The sequence below is a fragment of the Benincasa hispida genome, chromosome 8, assembly GCF_027475165.1.
Source record: "Benincasa hispida cultivar pf3 chromosome 8, pf3_genome.v1.1, whole genome shotgun sequence".
NCBI classification, from domain to species: Eukaryota; Viridiplantae; Streptophyta; class Magnoliopsida; order Cucurbitales; family Cucurbitaceae; genus Benincasa; species Benincasa hispida.
Window position 1 is genome coordinate 42,478,221 of NC_143485.1, and position 25,198 is coordinate 42,503,418.

General features: G+C 33.7%; 4 protein-coding genes across 5 annotated transcripts; 2 read left to right on the forward strand and 2 right to left on the reverse strand.

The window, feature by feature from the left end:
* Window positions 1-696: 696 nt before the first annotated feature.
* On the reverse strand, window positions 697-3,492 carry LOC120083542 (BAHD acyltransferase At5g47980-like). Its single transcript, XM_039039337.2, has 2 exons — window positions 2,988-3,492; window positions 697-1,667 (listed from the first exon to the last, which is right to left on the reverse strand). The coding sequence occupies exons 1-2, from the start codon at window positions 3,396-3,398 to the stop codon at window positions 768-770; spliced, it is 1,311 nt and encodes a 436-aa protein (XP_038895265.2). The 5' UTR covers window positions 3,399-3,492; the 3' UTR covers window positions 697-767.
* Window positions 3,493-14,810: 11,318 nt separating this feature from the next.
* Window positions 14,811-17,764, forward strand: LOC120082685 (RPA-interacting protein A). Of its 2 annotated transcripts, XM_039037956.2 has the most exons (6): window positions 14,812-15,030; window positions 15,133-15,246; window positions 15,415-15,643; window positions 16,082-16,173; window positions 16,407-16,514; window positions 17,407-17,764. In XM_039037956.2, the coding sequence occupies exons 1-6, from the start codon at window positions 14,935-14,937 to the stop codon at window positions 17,566-17,568; spliced, it is 801 nt and encodes a 266-aa protein (XP_038893884.1). In that variant the 5' UTR covers window positions 14,812-14,934; the 3' UTR covers window positions 17,569-17,764. The 2 variants fall into 2 exon arrangements, with proteins under 2 accessions (XP_038893885.1, XP_038893884.1); XM_039037957.2 differs by lacking the exon at window positions 16,407-16,514 and having other exon boundaries at window positions 14,811-15,030.
* Window positions 17,765-18,039: 275 nt separating this feature from the next.
* Window positions 18,040-20,426, forward strand: LOC120084053 (uncharacterized). The gene is made up of 2 exons (XM_039039954.2): window positions 18,040-18,332; window positions 19,836-20,426. The coding sequence occupies exons 1-2, from the start codon at window positions 18,165-18,167 to the stop codon at window positions 20,370-20,372; spliced, it is 705 nt and encodes a 234-aa protein (XP_038895882.1). The 5' UTR covers window positions 18,040-18,164; the 3' UTR covers window positions 20,373-20,426.
* A 502-nt stretch (window positions 20,427-20,928) lies between these two features.
* On the reverse strand, window positions 20,929-21,941 carry GXM3 (glucuronoxylan 4-O-methyltransferase-like protein (DUF579)). Its single transcript, XM_039039420.2, has one exon. The coding sequence runs from the start codon at window positions 21,868-21,870 to the stop codon at window positions 20,998-21,000; it is 873 nt and encodes a 290-aa protein (XP_038895348.2). The 5' UTR covers window positions 21,871-21,941; the 3' UTR covers window positions 20,929-20,997.
* Window positions 21,942-25,198: the final 3,257 nt, after the last annotated feature.

Consider the following 25,198-nt stretch of genomic DNA (forward strand, 5'->3'; position numbering starts at 1 on the left):
GTCAATCTTGAGGAGAAATATAAGTACGTCTCAATCTTATTTTTGTTTGACTCTTTGTAGTTTCGTCAAAACTTAGGCGAGATTCCTCCATTCTCAAACTTAAATTTGTTCATAATTGAGCTTCATTTGACCATACAAGTCACTCATACCTGTATTTTTCCTCACTTTCGAGGTCAAATAAGATTGGCAATGGGGTTAAGGCGGGCGGGGAGGGGTTCCTTGTCCCCGATGGGGGAATTTACCCTCATTCTCACCTCTGTCCCTGCCATTTGAAAGCGGTGACGAGGGCGGAGATTCCTCGTTTCCCCTTTTGTCTCTCCATGGGGACCTTTTTTATAAAAAAAATCCTAAAATTCTCTTAGGTTTGGACTTGGAGACTTTAGTTGTATTTAGATTGAGTTAAATGAAAAACTAGGCTAAATGTAAAAAAGTCAAAATACCTCTTTTATATATATATATATATATATAATTAATTAATAATATAATCAGGGAGGAGTCGGGGTTGAAGACAGGGCGAGGATACCCTCTCCATCCCCACCCTATCCCCGATTTGACCCTCATTCTTGGTCAAACCGGAGATTTTACAATTCCGTGAGGAATCGACCCCAAGGAAAATTTTGCCAACACTAAGGTCAAAGCTCCATTTGGCTCCCACTAAACTTGTCATAAACACCATGGATGACATCATTACAATCATTTCTAACACAATCAAATTGCATTTAGATTTATTAAAAGTACAACAAAAGTGAAACATATCCATAATTACATTAAATTAGGATACTAGGGTTTTTGGAAGCAAAAGCAAGCAACTCATTATCATGTTCAAAAGATGCCATTTCATCTTCTTTCAAAGTAACCCAACCTTCAATTCCCTCCCCATCTTTAGTGTCCATAAGCACCACAAAATTCAAAAACATAATACTCCCAATGCTGACCCAAACCGGTTTTCCCCACCCAAAATCCAGCTCGTACAAACCGAACCGGCTCCAACTACTACTAATATAAAACGCCACGTCATCTCTCATAAACAAACTCCCAGATTGTTGGAGCCCCTCCATTATCTTCATAAAACAATCATTCCCTTCATATCTATTAATCCCATTTTTATTAAATTCTCTAATTCCATCTCTCAATAATTCTACGAGTCCCTTCAGGTCTTTTTCCCCCGGCGGAATTGGGTTCGTGACGAAGTTTCCGACGAGGTTTCCGATCGAATATTCCGGCGACGGTGGGGTTAGTCTTTTGCGTAAATTTACGGTTTGGGACATGACGGTGAGATTTGGGGGATTTGAAAACGACGTCGTTTTCTGAGTTGCTGCTTTCATTACGCATTTCCAAATGAGAGCCGTTACGGCCTCCACGCGCGTTGGGTTTGGTACGGTTTCACTCGCGGCGTTGGATTTTAGATCGGCGATTTTTTGGGCGTTGAAGACTAATCTTCGGGATTTGCATTTGACTTTGCCTCCTAAGTCTGCTGGAGGGACGGCGATTGGGATTCCCTCCGGCGGCGGTACTAGAGATGCTTGAAGAAACGCGGCCGCCGCCGTGTTGGAACCACGCACCGCCGCAGACCAGCTTTTTAAGATTACGCTTATGGAGGATGCGTCGACTAGTTTGTGGGAGAAGCTTATGCCCATCGCCATTCCTCCACATTCAAATAACGTCACCTGATAAATTCATTTTAATAAAAATTAAATGAGTAATTTCTCAATTCACTTTTTAAGCTTCTAATAATAATAGATTAAAATCCAACCCTATTTTTAATTTTGTAACATTTTAATTCCCTAATGGTAATAAGTAATAACGGTGTATATCGGTTGGTCGGTGTTAGTTTTGAGAGAAAATTGACATCGAAAATCGACAAAAAAATGTGTAAAATTCGACTGATGGTGGTCGGATCGATTAGTCGGTTTGGTCTTTTCTTTTTAAACAAAGCCAAAGATGAATGAAAAGAAAAGATGAAGTGATGAAGTGTTTTTCTTACGTTAATATAATTTGTAACTTTTTAAATTTTAAATGAATCGTTTTTTTATGAAGAAAATTAAATCAATCATGTAGTGGATTTTGAAAAATAGGCAACATAAAAAATAATAATAAATCAACACTAAAATAGTAGGTTTGGGCTTGGATTATTGGTAGTGGTCATGCTTTTATACTTTTAAAAAAACTAACATACATTTGGTCAGTCGATTTTTCAATTTTTTTATAGGAAAGCTGACAATCAACCGACCGACCTTAATTCAATCAATTTTGATCGATCGGATTGGTTTTCGGTATTTTTATGTATATCCCTAATAAGTAACAATATATTCTATGTTGTACTAAAAAAAACACTATAATCTATACAATTTATAACCCTTAAAGATTTAGACCCTACTAAATTTATCACGTTTAAAATATTATTCTAATTCTATCTTTTAATTTCCTTCTATTTAATTCATAAACTCTAAAATATCTAATTCTAATCTGGTTATTTTTAATATATCTTAAAAATTATCTATATTGTAAATTTATTATTATTATTTTTTAAATATTCCTTATTAGCATTCTTTTTTAAAAAAATTAGAAATATGTTCACATAGAGATAGGTATTTCCGGCTTGAAAATTATAGTTATTTTAAACTAATTTTAAGGTACTATTTAAAATTTATTAGAAATTGCATATACTAAAATGAAATTTATTTTTTCTGAAAAACAATAAAATGAAACTTAAATATACGCATCATATGTTAACAAATTTAAGTAATTAAGGTCTTATTTGGCCATTGATCTTGGTTTTAAAAACTAAGTCAAGTTCTCTAAAGTAAAAAATATTTTTAAAAGAACCTGATTTTGTTGGAAGAATTTGACCAAAAAATTCAAATATTTCATATAAAAACAAATAAAATATTGGCAATCAATTATGTTATTCCATTGAAAATTATATGTTAAAATTTCTTCAAAGTCAATTTCAACTTCAAATTGTAAACCATCACTCAATTTGATACCTGAACTAAAAACATGCGTCCGCCGTCGGCGGCCTCGGGAGCTTCAGTCTTAATCGGAAGAAAATGGGTGAGCAGCTCCGGCGTCGGATCCTTTAGAAAATCGGAGAGAACACAATTGGCTCGAGCTTCAACATACTCAGCGCCGTCGTCGTTACATTCGATGTGGCTATTCTCTCTGGGGCGGCCGGCGAGTGGATAAAATTGAGTCAAAGTCTCCGTCAGTGACTTCTTCAGGCGGGCGGATCTTTCCTCGAAAGGCGGCGCTCCGTCGGCGTTGGCGAAGAAGAGAATGACAGGGACGTAACCGGCGGTGGCGAGCTGGTCGAGAAGAGAGATGTTGAAACGGCGAAGATCGGAAGGGGTTGGAGAAGAAGGTTTAATGATTTCTTTGGTGAGAATTTGAACTTCCATTGTCTTGATTTTTGAAGCTCTGTCTGTGAATTGGGACTGAATCTACGGAAATAAGTAGTGAACAGAGTTAACGTTGATGACGATGATTTTTTTATTTTTACTTTTTAAATAATGGATGATTTTGTTTATTTATTGTTTTTAAAATAATGGATATGATGCTTTGGCGTGAATCACGTGAACTTTCATTTTACCTTCCATGATCATTGGATTTTTAGTCTAAACATTAAAGTATTTAAAAACAAATCAAATTTGTTTTTGAATTAATCTAATTATTTTTATTTTATTTTATTTTAACAATATAGTAGGAAAATGATCTCATCTCTAATCTCGAGATTGATAGTACATATTTAATATTTGTTGAGTTATGCTCATTTGTGATGGTGTTGACATTCAACATGCGGAAACAATTAGGATCTTAAGCACTCTAATTCCATTAATTTTAGCATTCAGACAGACATGCTCAAATAAAAGAAATAGGATTTTTGAGGTATACCATTAAAGAATCTTCAATCCTCCAGTTCCAGCTTGAATCTTCACTCCAAAAGCATGTAGACTACCACTTGACCTTCCCTACTATTTTTTAGGACCTTAGATTGGATTGTGGGATCCAAAATGAGACAGAATTAAAGGGAATGTTGGTGAAGTTCTCTGGTTTTAGAGTATTGAAATTGAAGAACTTCTTTGATTCTTAGATTTTGCATCAAATCAAATCTCAGCAAAATGAACTGAACATTGTTCAACTCCACCATGCAATCTGATTCCATGACATCTTGACACCAAATATGTCAAGTTATAGTGGGAATTAAGTGTCCAAAGTGGGAAAAACCCCATTATGAAATTTATTTTCAAATTTTAATTGATTAAAATTATTTTTATTTAATTTTCAATAAAATTTAATTTTTATTTTCTAAAAAATCAAATTAAAAATAAAAACTATTTAAACCTTTGAATCCTCATAAAATTCAAAAAAAAAATTAAATAAATTTAATTCTAACCAATAATTTTAATAAAATTTATTTAAATAAATAATTAAAATAATTTAATATTCAATATTAAATTATTATATCACCAGTTTCACAATCATGAATCTCTATTCATGTAATTAAACCAAATTCAAATATTATCTAATTATCCAATTTTGTTTAATTTGATAATTAAATGTATAATTATATCGTATATAATTACTGATTCTCTTAATTCAAATTTGAATGTCTTAAATTATCTCATCACGCTATTCTAAGGTTTAATCCGTTTGTGAGCTAGTAGAGGACCTAATAGAGCTACAGATCATGAGCTCCAACGATATGAGATTAATTGGCTAAACTCTTTAAACCAAATTAATCAACATTTGTTAACTATCGAGTCATTCCACCAAAGCTCAATAGTTGTATTCCTCTCACTGTAGATATATTTCTGTCCATTTGATTTAACTACAATCAGTAAGTTGACCCTTCACAGGTTGTTCGTAATAATGGTTGGGTCAAAAGCTATTTTACCCCCGAGATTACATCTTGTTTCTTAAGTCTCACTGATCCTTTAATGTGTTGGGGTTGATGCCCTAAATCTCTTATGGTTCTGTAGCTTGTAAACACATGTATGAACAAACATTTGTGATATAATAACATGAGATATTTTATTCATTGTTGTCTATGAAATATGAGATATTTTAGTTGCATTAACCACAAACCAATAAACTAAGATCCCTGGTTAACGTTGTAACTTAAGCATGTATGTGGAAACATACAAGTGGATCATGTCTTAAATGATAACCTAAATGGTCTGTAGTATATGAATAAAGGAGGAAAATCTTATCCTGGTGACACTACGAATACGGCCCGCTTTATAGATGTTACAAGTGTTGTAAAGTGCTACAAATGATCTGATCCTGGTCATTCATGTGGAGACATGCGAGTGGAGGTATCCTATACAAAAGAGTTTGTATAAGACTGGACCACGAAATATTTAGTCTTGTTATATAACGTCATTCATAATAGAGACTTTCATTTCACTAGGATGACCATAGGTAACATAGCCTTAATCCCGAGTGAGTTGGGAACTCCTGCCTATGAGAGCGGTCCTTTGATTTGCATGGGTGCGAGTGGCCAGATCGCCGACTCAACCTACGACTTTGGGGATTCGTCTGATTAGAGATCAAGAAACTCAGCTACACAAGACGGAATTCACTTCTTCCCCGAAGTAGAGGTAAGTAGATAAATTGCTCCCTTGAGGGATGATTCCGGGGCTTGAACAATGTGGCGCCACACCTTCTCATGGCTCGAGAAGTGTTCACTCATAGTGGGACTATGGTGTATTGTTCATTAGAGAAATCAATGGTACTTAAGGAGTTAGATGTAACTATAGGGGCAAACGGTAAATTGGCCCAGTTGTACTTCTGAGCGATTTGTGAAGGGTAATTGTACTGTTGATTGGTTATATCTAATGGACACAGAAATATATTTGTAGTGCGAATAGTACAGCTTGGTCTTTAGTGGAATGCCCAACAGTTAATGGATGGTGGATATCGTGATTAAAGAGTTCAGTCAATTATTCACGTACCATTGGAACTTCAAACTATAGGTCCATAAGGTCCCTTTTGTAGCTCAATGGATTCATGTTGAGAATCAGTTTTTGGGTTAGTTTGAAATGTTCAAATTAACAAGAGGGAATTTGATTATATATGTTATAATTAAATTAATTCAATTATATGTGATATAATTGATTTGATGTATTTGATATATTAATTGGAGGAATTAATATAAATATGATTTATATTAAATGTCATAAAAGAGAAAAAGAACTATAGCTTAAGTATTACATTTGATGTGATATTAAAACTATAGGTTATAAATATAATATGATAAATTAGTTATTATATTTATTTATAATAAAACAATTATGAGATAATTGTTGGTGATTATTTTTTTCTTCCTTTAACCGATTGAGTGAGAGGTTTTTAACTAATGGATAAAAGTGAAAAAATGTTTTCAATTTTCATTAACGCATCATATTCGATCGGGTAAAATATAATAGCTATACGATAGTCTTTGAGAGAGTGAACAATCAAGCATCAAGGACCGAGTTTGCTAGACGATAGCTCATCGATACTCAACGATCAAGTACCCAGTCTATACGATAGACTTAGCCATTCTCCACTTATTCGATCGTTTAACTCGATCGTATACTTCCTCTTTCTCTCTACCAAATCCACACAGAGCCTACACCTCTTGAATTTTCATACCGAGAATACCAAGGTAACCTCTTGGTAGTGTCGAGTGTTTCTGCTCGAGGGTCGAGGATTGAGTCTTACTCGATTGTGTTCGAGGATCTGACAATTCGTGTGATTCACTGGTTGTTCATTGCGTTCGTGCACTTGATCAAGTTTTCTTGGACGCTGGACTAGTGTTGATCGAGGAATACTCAAAGAATAGTTCTTCAAAGGTATGTCACTCGATTCTTTTGGTTTTAACTTGAAAGCATGCTGTAATTTACTCGATGATGCATAACTATTCTTGTTTGTTTGTAAATGCTTTGTTTTTTCACAATGGATTTGGAACGATCTTGCTTCAGCTTAACGATTCTCTTGTTTAAGAGTTCCTTCATAATAAACAATTGGTTTGTGATCCAATCACCAAACCGGGTTCCTTTTGAGATAATGAGAGGGTAGGGCCTTTTGTTCAAGATCTAGAGTCAGTACTTAAGGGAACAACCTTTCTACTATCCCTAAAAGCGGGTAAGAACTTCGTCTTGCACCCTATGTCCTTAGCTATCTATCCTGTCTCACCCCTGAAATGGGAGACTTATTGTGCCAGTGCTGTTGGATCAACCCTCACCCATCCAAATCTAAGGATAATCCCGAATAAACAGGAGTTTATAGTTAGCCTAGGATTAAGGTCAAGTTACTTAGGTCATCACTGTGAAATAGTTAGTCTTAAATAGTGAATAGCATTATAAAGTAAGAGTGACTTATTTCTCGGTCTAGTCTTATATAAACTCTTTACATATGACACCTCCACTCGCATGTCTCCGATTCAGAATCACATCGTTTGTACTAAATACAAAGGGGGTCGTATCCGATAGTGTTTATAGAATAAGGTATCCAACCTTATTTGTATACTATAGACCGTTTTGGCTATCTACTCGAACTTGATCCATTCTTTGTCTCCACATAAAGTCTAAGTACTCATGTAATAGCCATGGATCTTAGTTTGTTGGATTTAGTTTTTATAAGTACAATTTACATATTCAATAACAACTTTATTAAATAAACTTCAATAACTTCTTTATTGCAAATAGAATATATTTAATTTTACAAACTGCGAGTTTTAAGACATACAATCCAAAAATTTGGACAAACTAATCTAATTGAAAGCATACTTTATCGTCTATTTTTATAATTTAATTATAGTTATTAGATAGTTAATCAATTAGGGAGCATTTAGGGAAATGAGTGAAGTTATAAAGTCAGAAGAGGTGTGAACTTATGGGACCTATAATGTAAAGAGTTTAAAAGGTAAAAAATTGATGTTTTTATGTTGGATTTAGTGTCCTAAATATCGTATATCTTGTAGTTTGTGTTTTGGAAGAACAAATTATTTATCTAATAAAATAAGAGGTATTTTATTTGACATTCAGACTGTATTAATTTAATATAATAAACTAAGACCCAAGGTTAAGTGATGTCACTTAAACAGTATGTGGTAGACATACAAGTGATTAATGTTCAAGTTATAACCTAAAAGGTCTGTAATAAATGGATAAAGTTGGGTGTCTTGACCTAGTAATGTTGTGGATACAACCCACTTTGTAATTGTTACATGATTTGTAAATGTTACAGATAATATAAGCCATATTATTCATGTGGGGACATATGAGTGAGGGTATCCTGTATAAAGAGTTTTCCCAAAACCATATAGCGAACTTCTATTTATGAGGGCAATCCTTTTATCTGTATGGGTGAGAGTGGTCGTGTTAATTGACTTTAGAAGCCTACCATTTTGGGGATTTGTCCGAGTAGGGAGCTAAGAACACACCTATACAAGAAGAAATTTTCTCTTTCCCGATCATAGGGAAAGTAGATAAATTTCTCCCTTAATAGTTGATTTTGGGTCTTGAACAATTAGGCCTCAACCTCTCACTGGCTGAGAGATGTTAGTTTATAATTGGACTATAAATTGTTTGTTCACTAGAGAAATCAGTGGTACTTAGGAGTTAGATGTAACTACAAGGATAAAATAGTATTTTGACCTAGCTTTAGTTACGGGCAATTTGTAAAGGATCGACTCGTTGTTGATTGGTTATATCCATGGACACAGAAATATATCTACAGTGCGAAGAGTGCAGCTATCAATTTTTAATGGAGTGACCGGTAGTTAATGAATATTTTAATTAAAAGAGTTTAAATAAATTAATCTTATATCATTTGAGCTTCTAATCTGTAGGTTCATAAGGTCCCCTTGTTAGCTCGCTAAGGATAGTAAAAAAGAATTATTTGAATTGTTCAAATTAATTGAAGTAATTTTATATTAATATGATTAATATAAAACATAGTGAATTCTGATAGATATGATCTATAATCCAAACTATATTATAAGAGAGATGTATTTGAATGAGATTCAAATATTAGATGTGTATGAGTTTGATTCATAAAGAGATATATGTATATAAATATGTGATATTTTATATGTTAATTAATTAATTAACTGTATATTAAATTTGATTTAGTATATAGTCATTTAATCTGTATGCTAATTAATTAAATAATAGTTAATCAATTAATTAGCTAAAAGGAGAAAAGTGAAAAAGCTTGGAGAAGGGTTATCCTCTCTCCCTATAAATATACTATTATAACCCTTTTTAGGGTAAGGTTTGTTTTTGTGAAAAATGGTCTAGCTTCAACTCTTCTTCTCTAATCTCTCTTCACCAAAAAAGAATTTCTCTCTAAAAAATCCTTCCATCAAAAGGTCTTGGAGCCCACACTTTCAATTTTTTTTTTTTTTTTTAAATTTCAAGAGAATACCAAGGTAGACTTAGAGGTGGTATTCTTGTTTGTTGAGAAGCTTGAGATTGTTCGTGAACTTTGGAGGGGAAAACGTGAAGAAGGAAAAGAATCTATAAGGGTGAGTTCATTTCTTCCATTCTTCTTCATTAGAAGCATGCTTAGGTCATTTTGAATATTTATTATTTGAATATATCCATGAGTTCACTGATTTTAGTTTCTCACAAAATCGTTTTTCAAAATTGTAAGGCGATCACACGCTTCCATGGGATTTGGATTCCCATGAAAGAACAAACCTTAGAACGGATTGTTTTTTGTAAGAGAGTTTTAAAGAACAAACATTGATGTAGCTCAAAATTGAAGTAATCATTTGGTTTTTTTTGTCACGAACACTTCGTGGACCATCGCTAGAGTCTTCCCTACTATTCTCTGGCCTTAGAAAGGATTGTGGGATTCAAAATTGTGATGAATTTTAAGGGAAAAAGAATTTGAGAGAGTTATGGAGATAAGGTTTTGATAGTTAAAAACAACATCAAAAGCCAATTGTTTAATCCTCAATCTCAGCAAATCCTTTTTCTATTTAAAGAAGAAATCAAGCACATCAAATTCATCTCAAAATGACGACAAATTGAAGCTTTAATTAAATGGGACTTGAGGTGTTAAAGAGGTTCAAATATGGGAAAATCTCACTACCTTAAAATTCAACAAATTTTTGAATTTCTAAAATTCAAAATGAATTTTCTTAAAAAATAATTCAAATAATTAATTTTAAATAAAATTAACTTTAAAACCAAATTTAAATAAAATTAATTCTAATAATTAATATTAAATAAAATTAATTTTAAATAGTTAATTAAACAATTTAATTAATTTTAATTTAATTTCAAATATTAAATTATTTTTAAATAAAATTCATTTTAAATAAATAATTTAATAATTTAATTAATAATATTAATTTAACATCAAATATTAAATTAATAAATAACACCAATCTCAATCATGAATCCCTATTCATGTGTACAATGTCTAAATCATACTTAAATATTTCCAAATCTCCATATTGTTTAATTTATAATTAAACGATAAAGTCATTAAGTATATCAAATGTAATTAACTCTTACTTCCTAAAATAAATTTGAACATTTCAAATTTTCTCATCACACTGTTCTAAGGTTTAATTCGATATGAGCTAGCAGGGGGACCTAATGGACCTACAGATCATGAGCTCCAACAATTCGAGATTAACGGGCTAAACTCTTTAACCTAGTTAACCAATATTCATTAACTACTGGGACGCTCCATTATAGCCTAGTAGTTGCACTCTCCTCATTGTCATATATTTCTGACCACTTGATACAACCATGATTAGTAAGTCGATCCTTAACAGGTTGTTCATAATTACAGCTGGGTCAAAATTATCGTTTTACCCCTACATCTTGTTCCTTAAGTCCCACTGATCCTCTAATGAACAATTCGTTTGTGGTCCAACCATCAAACTGAGTCCCTCTCGGGCCAATGAGAGGGTGAGACCCCTTGTTCAACACCTGGAGTTAGCATTAAGAAAACAACCCATCTACTATTCCTAAAATCGGGTAAGAGTCAATTCCATCTTGCAAGACTATGTCTCCAGCTGTCTACTCGGTTTTACCTCTAAAATGGCAGGCTTATTGAGTCGGTGAAGTCAGGACACTCTCACCCCATGAAAATTAAAGGATAATCTCGAATAAACAGGAGTTCATAGTTAGCTCAGGATTAAGATCGAGTTACCTAGGTCATCGTATTAAAATAGTCAGTCTTAACAGCAAACGACATTATAAAGTAAAAGTGATTATTTCATGGTCCGATCTTATGCAAACTCATTGCAAAGGATGCCCCCACTCGCATGAATGAACGATTCAGGATCACATCGTTTGTATCAAATACAAAGTGGGTCGTATCCATAGTGTCCCCAAGATAAGGACCCAATCTTATCCCTATACTATAGACCGTTTAGGCTATTTACTCGAACTTAATCCACTTTTATGTCTCCACATATAGTTCAAGTATTCATGTCATAGCTAGGGGTTCTTAGTTTATTAGATTTAGGTTCTTAAATGCAATTCACATATTCAATAACATCTTTACTGAATAAACCTCGATAATTACTTTATTGTAAAATAGAATCTGTTTACTGTTTACAAATCACGAGTTTTTATGACATAAAACCCAACAAACTTCCACTTGAACTAAAATTCCAGTGGAGTCACTTACATATAATGTTGAGCGTGAGAAAAAAAGATAAATACAATAAGCTAAGGCATTATATACCTATGGCTTCTTCTACTTTTCCTAGATTTACATAACTCGTAATCTTAGACTTACTAAATGACCCTAGCTGTGAGGGCCTTTGTAAACGAATCACTAATGTTGTGCTTCGATGCTATCTGTTTGACGATCACATTTCCTCGTTGCACAATTTTCCTGATGAGATGATTTTTGCGCTCAATGTGCTTCCCACGCTTATGGCTTCTGAATTTGTTAGAATTTGTAACTGCACCACTGTTAGCACAATGGGGGGTGATAGGCATATGCATATTTGAAACTACTTCCAAATCTGTTAAGAACTTCTTAAGCCATACAACCTCCTTTGCCGCTTCACATGCAGCTACGTACTCAGCCTCCATGGTGGAGTCAGCAATACAACCTTGCTTTATACTCCTCCAAATTACTGCTCCTCCATTTAGAGTGAACACTAATCCCGATGTAGATTTCCTTGAATATTTATCGGTTTGAAAATCAGAGTCAGTGTATCTTGTAAGGATCATATCATTAGCACCATAAATGATTGATACTTGAGGATATTTTTAACGGCAGTCCAATGATCATATCTTGGATTGGACGGTTACCTGCTGACTGTTCCCACTACATAACATATGTCAAGTCGTGTACATAACATGACATATATTAGACTACCAACTGTTGATACATAGGAAATACGTCTCACATCTTCAACTTCTTGATGTGTCTTAGGGCACTGTTCCCTCGACAGATGAACTCCATGCCTAAAAGGTAACAAACTCCTCTTGGAATTTTGCATCTTATATCTAGACAACATCTTGTCTATATATGATTCTTGAGATAGGGCTAACGTTTTGTTCTTGCGATTTCAAATGATTTGGATTCCAAGATCATACCGAGTCTCTCCCAAATCTTTCATTTGGAATTGGGTTGCTAGCCATTGCTTAGCGTTAGTCAAGAATCCTACATCATTCCCAATGAGTAAGATGTCATCAACATACAATACTAGGGAGACTACAATGGTTTTGACAATTTTCTTGTAGATACAAGGTTCGTCAATATTTTTTAAAAACATAAGATTTGATTGCATTGTCAAATCTTATATTCCAAGATATAGATGCTTGTTTTAACCCATAAATGGATCATTTAAGCTTACAAACCTTTTGCTCTTGACCTTATTCAATAAACCCTTCTGGTTGAGCCATATAGATACTCTTTTCAAGATTGAAATTTAGAAAGGTTGTCTTGACATCCATTTTCCAAATTTCATAATCATAAAATATGACAATGGACAAGAGTAGTCTAATCGACTTTAGCATGGCAACAAGGGAGAAGGTTTCTTCATAGTCCACCTCTTCTCTTTAGGTATAACCCTTTGCCACTAGTCGAGTCTTAAAGGTATGTACCTTGTCGGTTTGGTCTCTTTTTTTTTTTTTTTTTTTTTTTTTTTGTAGATCCATTTACAACCAATAGGTTTTACCCCATCCGATTAATCTACAAGTTTCCAGACCAAATTGAAGTACATAGACTCAATTTCGAGGTTCATGGCTTTGATCCCTAGTCTCGATCTACATCATTCATTATCTGTTCATAGGTCAATGGATCCTCAATGCCATCATCGGGTATGATCTCCTAAGTTTCTGTTAAACCCATGTAATAGTCAGACTGATGGACAACCCTCCCACTACGTTGAGGTACTTGAAGCTTTAATTAAGTGGGATTCAATTAAACCCATGAATCTAGAAATGGAGTCTATGTACTTCAATTCTATCTGGCAACTTATAGATAAACCTAATAGAGTTAAATCTATAGGTTGTAAATAAATCTGCAAGAGAAAAAAATGTGTAGATGGAAAGGTGCAAACCTTTAAGCAAGATTAGTAGTAAAGGGTTATACTCAGGTTGAGGGAGTGAACTATGATGCAACTTTCTCGCCTGTTGCTATACTAAAATCTATCTGGATTCTCTTGTCCATTGCCATATTATGATTATGAAATATGGCAAATGGATGTTAAGACTGCCTTTTTGAATGGTAATCTTGATGAGAGAATCTACATGTCTCAGCCAGAATGATTCATTGAACAAGGAAAAGAGCAAAAAATTTGCAAGCTAAATCAGTCAATTTATGGATTGAAACAAGTATCTAGATCTTGGAATATGAGGTTTGACGCTATGGTCAAATCTTATGGCTTTGATCAAAATGTTGATGAAGATCATCAACAGTTCAAGAGCTTTCTTAGTGTTGTATGTGGATGATATCATACTCATTGGGAATAATATAGGTTTTCTGACTAAAATTAAGGAATGACTAGCTGCTCAGTTCCAAATGAAAGATTTGGGTGAAGCACAGTTTGTGCTTGAGATCCAAATCATTAGGAATCGTAAGAACAAATCACTAGTCTTGTCTCAAGCATCGTAAATTGGCAAAATGCTTGTCAGGTATTCGAAGCAGAATTCCAAGAAATATTTATTACCTTTTATACATGGAATTATTTTATCTAAGGAACAATGTCCTAAGACACCACAAAAAGTTGAGGAAATGAGACAGATTCTCTATGCATTTGCAGTAGGTAGCCTTATATATATCATGTTGTGTACTAGGCCCGACATCTATCATGTAGTGGGAATGGTCAGCAGATATCAATCCAATCTAGGATTTGATCACTAAACAACGGTTACAACTATTCTCAAGTATCTTAGGGGAACGAGAAACTATATACTTGTGTATGCTGTTAAGGATTTTAGATCAACGATTACATGGTAGAATATCAAATCTTTGAGATGGATCAATATCTTTTCCATTGAGTTTTGTTAGAATCAGCAACATTTATATTCACTTAGCTTACTGCTATATCAATATTTTAACAAGTACCAAAAAATTGTAGCACCAGCTCATATAGTTGATCATTTATTATTAGACTCTCAATTTTGTATTCACAATCTGGGGCGGGGGGAAGGAAGCTTATTAGACATCAACATAAATAAAATGATAATCGAAATATTCTGGGCCCATCCAAATGAAGCCCAAATTCAATTAAAAAAGGCCCAATTGACGAGTTGGTCCGATCCACAAGCAGCCCAAATTCATTCTGGAAAGCCCAAGTGTACCTCCATGTGCTTGGTTTTGTCCGTCGTGAATTCATAATCATCACTCGAAATTTAAATCTTGAACTGAATGTCACCCCGTCGACATGAAAAACGACCATTCACAATCACAAGTCGAGGGCAACTTTCGGCACCGCAGTCGTAAAATAAAACAGTCAAAATGGAAGACGATGATCCAAATTCCGTCATTCAAACCCATCGTTCTTCGATTAAGACCCATCCTCGTTACAACAATCAACAGTCATGGAAGCAGAAGGTGAATTTTCTCTTTTCTCGATGCCTTGTTCTGTGTGTTTTTTGGCGGGTTTTTTTTTTTTTTTTTTTTTAATATTCGAAATTAAGATTTTACTATCCATAGCTGAGGGAAAACTGTTGTAAGAGGGTCAGAGAAGGAAGAAGCCGCTTGCTCTGGAAGATGAGGTTGCCCATGACCTCGCCCAGTTATCCTCATTCTCTCAATAATCGGCAGCAGGTCAATTTTTTTCATTTCTTTTCTTGTATTTTGAATTTCGGTTTTGTCATTGCAATTAATTTTAACAATTAGTTGTTGGGTGTTGCCTAATTGGTGCTTCAGATACTTTAATTCTTTGTTGATTATGTAATTCGTGTCTTTTCTTTTTGGGTATTTTGTTGGTTGTAGGATTTTATCAAATCTGCTTTTCAAGACATCTTCTCTGATGAGCTGAAAAAAATTAAAGACCAATCTGTGAATGACTATAATAAGAATTTACCTTCTGTCCCTGAGGCTGCTGATGTTCTTTGGGAATATGAGGGGGTTCAGGATGCTTATGAAGGTGAAGGTGAAGAAATATTGTTGGAAATGCAAAGGATTTTTTATGAGGATCTCAATATTGATCTGAGATATAAAGGTGATTTTGCTGATGCTGTTTTGTTTTCTGAAGTTAATTGTCTCAAAGCTGTTGATGTATTTTCTGATTTCGAATTGAAAAACATCATCCTCCTACCAAAAGGGGGGAATAGAATGCAGTAGCAGCAAGTTGGCTGTCTTCCAAGGACTAAATGATTTGTCATTCTCCAGGGAAACTCTGTTTGATCTTTCTGTTTTTTGATAGTCATTAATTTGGATTGTTTTTTAATAGTTAAGTTCATGCAGCAATGGTCAATGTCAAGTAATACTAATAATTGAATTAGTGCTATTTTTTCAACTTTCATCCATTCTTTTAGTGTTATATACGTAGCTGCAGGTTCTGCTGTGATATATGGTGATCGATCTTCTCTGCTATGTTTTACGCATTTAGTTGTTAAAATCACTATTTTGAGTAGGATGTTTACTCAGCTCTTTGCAGAATCTGAAGGCCCTATTGTAACATGGGAAGATGAAGAAGATGAGTTCTTAGCCCGTGCAGTTTACGAACATATGGAACTAAATAGTGAGAAGGTTGGTTTTCATCTTGACTCTTGAGGATTGTACACGCTTATGCATGCAAATTACATCATGTGTGTGAAACTACTGAAGCTGAAAATATAATATGTCTTCTACAAGAGTAATTAACTTGAAAATTTGGATACTTTGGGCATCTTCTTAATCAGATCTTACGTTTACATTGGTAAAGCATGATATATTCTTATACAATCACAAGCTTGCATTTCCTTTTAAAAATGTCATGGTAGGTTCTTGAGAAGTTCTGGTGTCCTATATGTAAACAAGGAGAGCTGCAAGAGAACAACCACTTCATACATTGCACTCATTGTGGACTTCGGCTTACCAAAGGCAATGAGGTTTTCCACTAACTTGATCTCAAGACCTCATAGTCCACCATCCTTTTCTTAATCCCATCTTTTACTTCAAGGTCCATATTAAGTTATTGTTAGATTATATAATATTAAATTTGTCTTCACCCATCAACTTAAGTTTTTGGGTCAATCGGTGATTTAACATGTATTAGAGCAGGTGGTATGGAGGTACTGTGTTCAAACCCTTGCAATATTGTTTCCTCCCCAATTAATATTGATTTCCACTTATTCGGTCTTCTACATATTTCAAACCCACAAGCGAGTGGGAGTGTTAGATGATATAATATTAAATTTATCTTCATCCAATGGCTTAAGTTTTTGGGTCAATCGGTGATTTAAGATCGTATCAAAGTAGGCGATTCAAGATCTTGCGTTCAAGCCCTATGATGTTATTTTCTCCCTAATTAATCTTGATTTTCACCTGTTGAGACTTATACATTTCTCAAGCCCACAAGTGAAGAAGAATGTTAGATGATATAATATTAAATTTGCCTTCACCCATCAGCTTAAGCGTTTGAGGCAATCGATGATTTTACGGTTATTAGACGTTGCTATTACTTTGACTGAGTATATAGTCTTAGAAATCAATGGCTGCTGTCTTTTCAACATGTCAGATTATTCTTTTGCAATTAATTTGTTTCTTCCTGAAGGAATTTTGAAGACCACTGCCAACTTAGATGGGAAGTTTTTGCCCATGTTTATTGTTATTGGCCATGGGAGAGATGTTTTGTAAAATTGCATTATGCTAATGCTGAATTGAATATCTGCTGAATTGAATAACTGCGTACAATAGCAGTATGACATATTAAAGGCTTAATAATAAATAATGAAATGTCAGCTTTGCAGTCATTTTATTATTTTTCCTATGGCCTTTCAGGTTACTCTTGACCTCCTCCGTTGTCGGTTGGCCGATGTGCATGCTGAACATCTTGATCGGGGCTGTAGATTGAAACCTAATTTTTGTGTTGAGAGTAAATTTAACATAACTGCATTGTACATCTCTTGTGAAGGTTGCAACACATTTGAGGTTGTAATATAGCATGTTAAGAATCAGATGTTTCAAGGATTACGATTAAAATTATATTTTATTAGTTATTTTAAAGATGATTGACACACTTGAGGTTTTAAACTTGTAATTTAGCATGCTAAGAATCAGGTGCCTGAAGTTTTATGGACTAGATTATTCTTAATGAGATATGACAGGATGATTTAAATCCTGGAAGGTTGTAAATTAACATGCTTATGTGTAGGGTTGTGCTGCATGTTGAAACCTAGAGTTAAGGTCGGGTGGATGCCTTTCCAAACTTTTAGTTAAATCGAATGCAGTTCTAGAATTGAGATCGAAGGTTAAGCCTATCTAGATTCAATATTTATCAAACCTTCTCTAACAACTAACAGGAGTGGACATTTCTTCAAATTAGTTGATGTTTGGTTGATGAATTAAAAGATATCAAATTTTCCTATGTCATACATAACATATCATATGTTATGATATGAGGCCAAATTAAAAAAAGTGGACTAAAAGGGAAGGGGAGAATAAGAAAGAAGTTGGTAAATGAGAGAAAAAGAATACTCCACATTATTTATTTGTATCCACAGCCTTGGACAGAATTGAAGGTGAAGAAAGCAAATTCAATGGAGTGGAAGAATTATTATTTGGATGTTATATTGGTTTCTTCTGGTCTTCTCTTAACCTTCGTTTATCATACTTGGTTATGGTACAAGGTTAAAACTCAGCCACTCGCCACCTTCATCGGAGTTAATGCCGCCGTTCGACGCCGATGGATCTCTGCCATGCTTGAGGTATTTCACTTTTCTTTCATCTCTAAGTGTCATCGTCCAATTGTCAACTGCTACCCTCTCCGCTACCTAGTTTTACTCTTATATTGTCATCTCCTCCATCATCATCCTAACTTAATTTTTTTAGGTTCAAATACCACTTGGGTTCCAATTTGTTTAATTTTAATCTCTATACTTTTAATTCTATGTACTTTCAATAAATCTTAAATTCAGTCCATCAAAACTATTTTTTACCAAATTTGATTAAATAATAATAATAATTTTCAGGTAAAGAAGTACACAACATGTGAATTTGTTTTCAAAATTTACATAAAAATGCTAATAGATAACAAAAAAAATTTTTTTTTAAAAAAAATCAATAATATACTAGCATTATGGATTATAATTTTAGATTTGTTGAAAGAACAGAAACTAAAATTGGACAATTAAAAATACATATACTAAAATTCAAAAGGTATTTTAACAATTTTAAGATCATACGCTTTGAAAGTTTGATCCAACTTTGCATCATTTATCTCTGATTGTTTGTTTTTATGGAATAAATTGATTAGTTTCATAATTTTTCAAATATGGAGTTTATAAATAATAATTTCCAATATGAAATTGAAAACCGATAAACTTTTGGTATAATGATTCCAAAGAAAATTGATAATCTGAATATATGGACAAGGATAATATTTGGAATAATATTGTGTTTTCTTTAGAGATCAAACAAAAAGTTAAAGTAACTATATTATGTTGAAAATATGAAGATCCAACTGTTGTTCTTAACAATATATTATAGTATAGTATATGGGTAAGAAGTTAGGCTAGGTGGTTTAGAATGAAAATTTGGAGGTCAATTTTAGAAGTTTTGCCAAAATATTTAGGTTTGAACAATAGTTGATAAAAAAAAAAAAAAAGAAGTATAGTTTAAAGCTGAGATTTATGGGGAAAAAAAACAAAAGAATGTTAAGCAATATCTTGGCAATGTTTCACAGTCAAATTATGAAAATAAAAAGTATAATATAAGAAAGTAGACCCAAAAGTAGAATCTTCAAATTCTATTTTTTTCCCACTTATATAATTGAACCTTGACAAAACTAATGTCATTGTTAATAAAAATGTTAGAAGTTTAAACAGTTGGAAATACAAAAAAAAATGTATCGATGTTCATAGATATTTTTATAGAATACTAATATAAAATAATTTGTAAGAATAGTCCAAATTTTCGTTAAGATCCACTTTTTTATTATGTGTAATAAAAATACATGTTCATTTCGAGTGTATTTTTTATATAAATAAATAATAAGTATTAGTTTCTTATACTAAATTCTAACCCTAATATAATTTGATAAGGACAATGAATCTCTACATATTTCTATAATGATATGATATTACCCATTTTAAGTATAAACCTTTATAGATTTTATTTTTGGAATAACAAAAAGGTATTGTGATTCACTTATTTCTTTAATTAATATGAGATTTTGTTTGTATCCTCATGTAATTAATATTGATATTCAGGACATAGACAAGAAGAACATTCTTGTAGTCCAAACCCTAAGGAACATGATAATGGGTTCCAGCCTGATGGCGACCACCTCGATCCTTCTCTGCGCCGGGCTCGCCGCAGTCCTCAGCAGCACGTACAGCATAAAAAAACCGCTGACGGACACCGTGTACGGCGCACACGGCGAGTTCACATTGGCTCTAAAGTTCATAATAATCTTAACCATATTCGTGTTATCATTCTTCTTCCACACCTTATCAATTAGGTTTATGAACCAAGCCAGCCTTCTAATAAGCGCCCCATTGCAGCCCTTATCTGTGCTAACAGAGCAACATTTGGTGGAGATTTTGGACAAAGGATGTGTTTTGAATATCATTGGAAATAGAGTGTTCTATTTGGCTCTCCCATTGGTGCTTTGGACTTGTGGGCCTTTGCTTGTTTTCTTAGGGTTTGGAGTGATGGTTTTTGTGCTTTATAATCTTGATTTTGTGTGTAACAAGAGAAGTAGCAACATTAAGTTCTCGAATAACATGAATCATGAGATTGTTTGAATTTGTGTAGTTGATTATTGTAAATGTATAATAAGATATACTTTATTATTGAGATTTCAGTGGTGTGAAATTGGAATGTTGTGGTTAACTTGTGAGTATGAATATCTTTATTAAAGATGGCATGAACATGAGCATTTTTTTCAAATTTTTTTTTATTAATATTGATCAGGCGATCAAGAATGTCAGTCCAAAACAAGGTTAATGATTTAAGCTGCACCTAATCTATGCATTCCTCCCTTGTTTTTTTTAACAGATTACTTTATTTCTTCAAAACAAACTACAATAAATGACGGAGAGTGTGGATCCCTCCATTGTTATACATAAAAAAAATTAAAAACAATTCAATTTTTTAAAAAAAGATTCAACTCAAGTTAGTGACAACATTTTGTATGTTTCTAACTCTATATATGTGGGGTAAATGGTATCGACAATTTATTTTTAGATTAAAATACTAAAATATTACTTTTCATGATTTGATTTTTAACTTATTAGTTTTTCGTTGCTTTTAGAATTTGGGTCATTCAATATTTGTGCAACTAAATCTGAGTCATCCGTATGGAAAAAAAACCCACATACATATATCATTAATTGAAAGATGAGAAATTCTCAACTATATATATATTATTTAAAAAGGGCAAAAGGGTTTATCTAAATCATCCCTATGAGAAGGAATAGTAAAATGTCTCAATCTCCCTTCTTGTTTGACCATATAACCTTCACACAAAAACTCCATTGAAAACTTATCTTCCACTTCCCTATTCACATCATGAACAAACAAGTCCGTACTTCCCCCTTCCTCTCTATTCCTCGCCATCATCCCCGCCGTGTAAATCGCCGTCATCCTCCCCGGTGCCTCCTCGTAGTACCCCGTCGGTGCGTCAACCATAATCAAATCCCATTTCACCTCATACACTTCCTCCGGCAACCCCTTCAATGCTAGTTGGCAAACCGAGTATTTCGGGTCTCCAACCGCCATACACTCCGGCCCCTTTCCGACATCCATCAAACTGTCGGCTTGATCAACCTTGCTATTGTATCTAACATGATGGGATTCGAGCATTGGAAAACGATGACGTATTTGTTCGATCCATGATTCATCTTCTTCTAAGAATAATGTACGACCTCCGTGATTGAGAGTGGCCCACATTAGGCTGTCGTGGCCGAGGCCAAAGACGAGGAAGTTGCACGGGGATCGGTTGAGGAGGACGGCAGCGGTGACAGAGATTTCTTTGAAGGTTTGCTGTGGGGTTATGGAGGAGGTGGAGTAGTGAATGAGAGTGTGGGAAAATGAGGGAGGGATTTTGTTGCAAGCAGATGGGGAACAATGATTTTTTGTGGTTTTTTGTGAAAAAGATTGTAACTTTGGAGATGGGTTTTGTGTGGGGGAGTGAAAGATGTTAGATTTCAAGAGGAAGATGAGAAAAAATGAAAGAAATAGAGCTAAAAGGAGGGTTTTGAGGTTGAGAAATTGATGAATAGGGTGTGTTTTTTGCCTCATTGTTATTGTTTTTCTTGTTGAAGTAAAGGGGATTTGGGATTCGGAATATGGAAATTTAAAGGGGTTTGTGATTCAATCACCATTTTTATGTTTATTTTATTTTATGAATAGCTTAGTGTGGAAGAGAAATTGGAAATAGGTGAGATTTTTAGTTGGGGGATTGTGACAAGAAATCAGCTAATATTTTGAATGAAGCAACATATATGAGTTATAATGTTGCTGATTGTTGGTGTGGAGTTCCATCATATCAGTGTTTTTTTTTTTTTTTTTTCTTTCATTATTTTGGTAAAATAAATGGATAGAGGGAATTGGGATCTAAAGTGGGCTTAATATGGGAGGTGTGAATCTTCCAAATGTGGTTAATTTATAGAGTTATGAGAAGAATAGTCTATTTGGAATCTACATTTTTCAAATTGTAAATTTTTAAAAATATCAACTTTATCATTGGCAAAGTTATTTGGAGCCTAAGCCATCTTAGAAACATCAATTTACTATTATGTTCCATTGTAATATTTTTGTAATCATAAAGAATTCAAAAATTGATAAAAGGAATACGTATTTTAGTTATATTTTCCATATCTTTATAAAACGAAAAACTTATTCTTACTTGCAATTGTTCAAAGAGATGACTATTTTATTTAAAAGGGAAAAGAACATTATAGTAAAAAGAAAAAAAAAAAAGAAAAAAAAGAAAAGAAAAAGAACATCTTGTTGGTTAGTTGGTTAGGGTTTTTTTCATTTTTTTTCTTTATTTTTTTTCTCCAAATAGGTTTATGTGTATATGTTTAATTTATATATTTGTTACACTCAACGTTTACATTTAATAATTAATATAAGGTTTATATTAGTGTTTTCATTTTAGGTTTAAATACCACGAACCTAAAATATTGTTTTCATTCTAGGTGTTTTATATTTCATAAATGTAAAATATACTTAATAACATAAGGTATATAATTTAAATCGGTGAAAAAACTTAAAATATATGTTTGAGTAATATATATAAATGTAGTATACATTTTGGATTAATAAATATATGGGCATGGTATATATGATTAAAAAAAAAAAAAATACTATACATAGAAAGAAAAAGGGTATGGAAAAACTAGTTCAAAACTAATGTTTCAATTTTGAAAATCAAATGTTGAACATGACAAGGATTATCATTAAGGATTTTTTTTTTTTTTTTAAAAAAAAAAAGGACAAAAAGCACTTTTGGTCCTCGAGGTTTGGAATTGATGTTAAAATTTTGGAATGTGGTTCCGCACGCATGTCACACGCAACATCCTAGCAAAGTCAGAGAAAACGGGAAAGCAACAAAGAGTAAAACAAGAATAAATGTACAGGAATTGATAATCCAGTTTGGTGATAAACCACCTATGTCTGGGGGGTAGAATGTCCAGGAAAGATAATCTACTAATATATAAAACTCAAATGATTACAATGTTGTAATTATCTGTAAACGGAGAATATTACAGTGACACATATAGAGCATACTTTAGTTAATCACCTACGTTTCCCCTAGATGTGAGACTCCCTCTCACTTTATCTGAGGCTTTCCCTAACTATGTGTATATTAGTGTTGGAACACTTATGCTTCTTCTGTTGAGATTGGAGTCCTAATTCTTCCGGAGTCTCGTTGTTTTGTAAAGATACACATAGTTCAAGGAATAAAATAAGTGTTATTTAATTCTGACATTTACTCATATCCAATAAACAAAGCTCATTGGTTATCTTATGTGAACTTAAGCATGTATATGTGATATACAATTGGATCATGCCTTAAGTGATAACCTAAATAGGTATGTAGTATAAGGATTAAGGTGGGATATTAAATCCTGGTGACACTACGGATACGGCCTGCTTTGTAGAGGTTTGCAAGTGTTGTAAACTACTATAGATGGTTGATCCTGACCATTCATGTGGAAACGTGGAGTGGGGGTGTTCTATACAAAGAGTTTGTATAAGACCTGGACCACGAGATGACTAGACTCCGTAGATAATGTCGTTGATATAGAGACTTACATCTCACCTAAACGACCATAGGTGACACGATCTCAATCCTGAGTGTTTTGGGAACTCATGCCTTTGAGGGTGGTCTTTTGATTAGTATGGGTGAGAGTAGCCGACTGCCAACTCAACATGCTTACCTTTTTGGGGACTTGTCTGATCTAGAAGCTGGGAACTCAATCCATAAGATGGAATTCACTCATTTCCTGAAGCAGGGATAAGTAGATAGATTGCTCCCTTAAGGGCTGATTCCGGGGCTTGAACATAATGGCCACAACTTCTCTTTGGAAGAGAAGACTCAGCCATAGTGGGACTATGACTTATGTTCATTAAAGGGATCAGTGGTACTTAAGGAGACAGATGTAACTACAAGGGCATAACAATTATTGGCCCAACTGTACTTACGAGCGATCTGTGAAGGGTTGTCGCACTGCTGATTGGTTAAGATGGACACATAATATATCTGTAGTAAGGAGAGTTCAGCTGTCGGTCTTTAGTAGAGTTCCTGACAGTTAACGAATGGTGGATCCCGTGACTAAAGAGTTTAGTCAGTTATTCACGTACCGTTGGAGTTTCAAGCTACAGGTCCATAAGGTCCCCTTCGTAGCTCAATAGATTCAGTTGAGGATCAGTTCTTGGTGTTGATTTGAAATGTTCAAATTGACAAGAGGTATTTTGATTATATATGATATAATCGGTATAATGTATGAGATACATCTAGTGGAGGATTGATGTAAATGAGATTTACATTAAGTACCATGGAATAGAAAAAGAACTATGGTTTATATGTTTCATGAGATGAAATATTAAAACTATAGGTTATAAATATAGTATGATAAGTAGGTTATCATTTATGTTTATAATAATATTAATTATTGGATAATTAATTCTTTTTCTTTTAAATAACCAAAATAGTGAGTGGTTATTGAATCATGATAACCGTGAGTTTAAAAGGAAAGTAGTTTCCTATTTTCAAAAAAAGGTTTTTACAAACGCTAAAAAGCCTTTTTGAGTTTTCTCTCGGCGAAAAAGAAACTTCCGTAGTCGTCAAGTAAATTCGGATTTACTAAACGACAGCTGGACGAGCTAAACGATCGTGCAGTATTTACTAAATGATCGCATAGTTTTGCTAGACGATCGCTGCCTCGAGGTAAACGATCGTGTAGTGTCTATAGGTGACAGACCGAGCTAAACGATCGCAATAGCTTTTGCTAGACGATCGCTTAGCTTTATCTAAATGATTGGACATTGACCTATACGATAGGTCTCCATCTTCTCCCACTTGTCCAGTCGTGTATGCGATCGGTGTTTCCTACGTTTG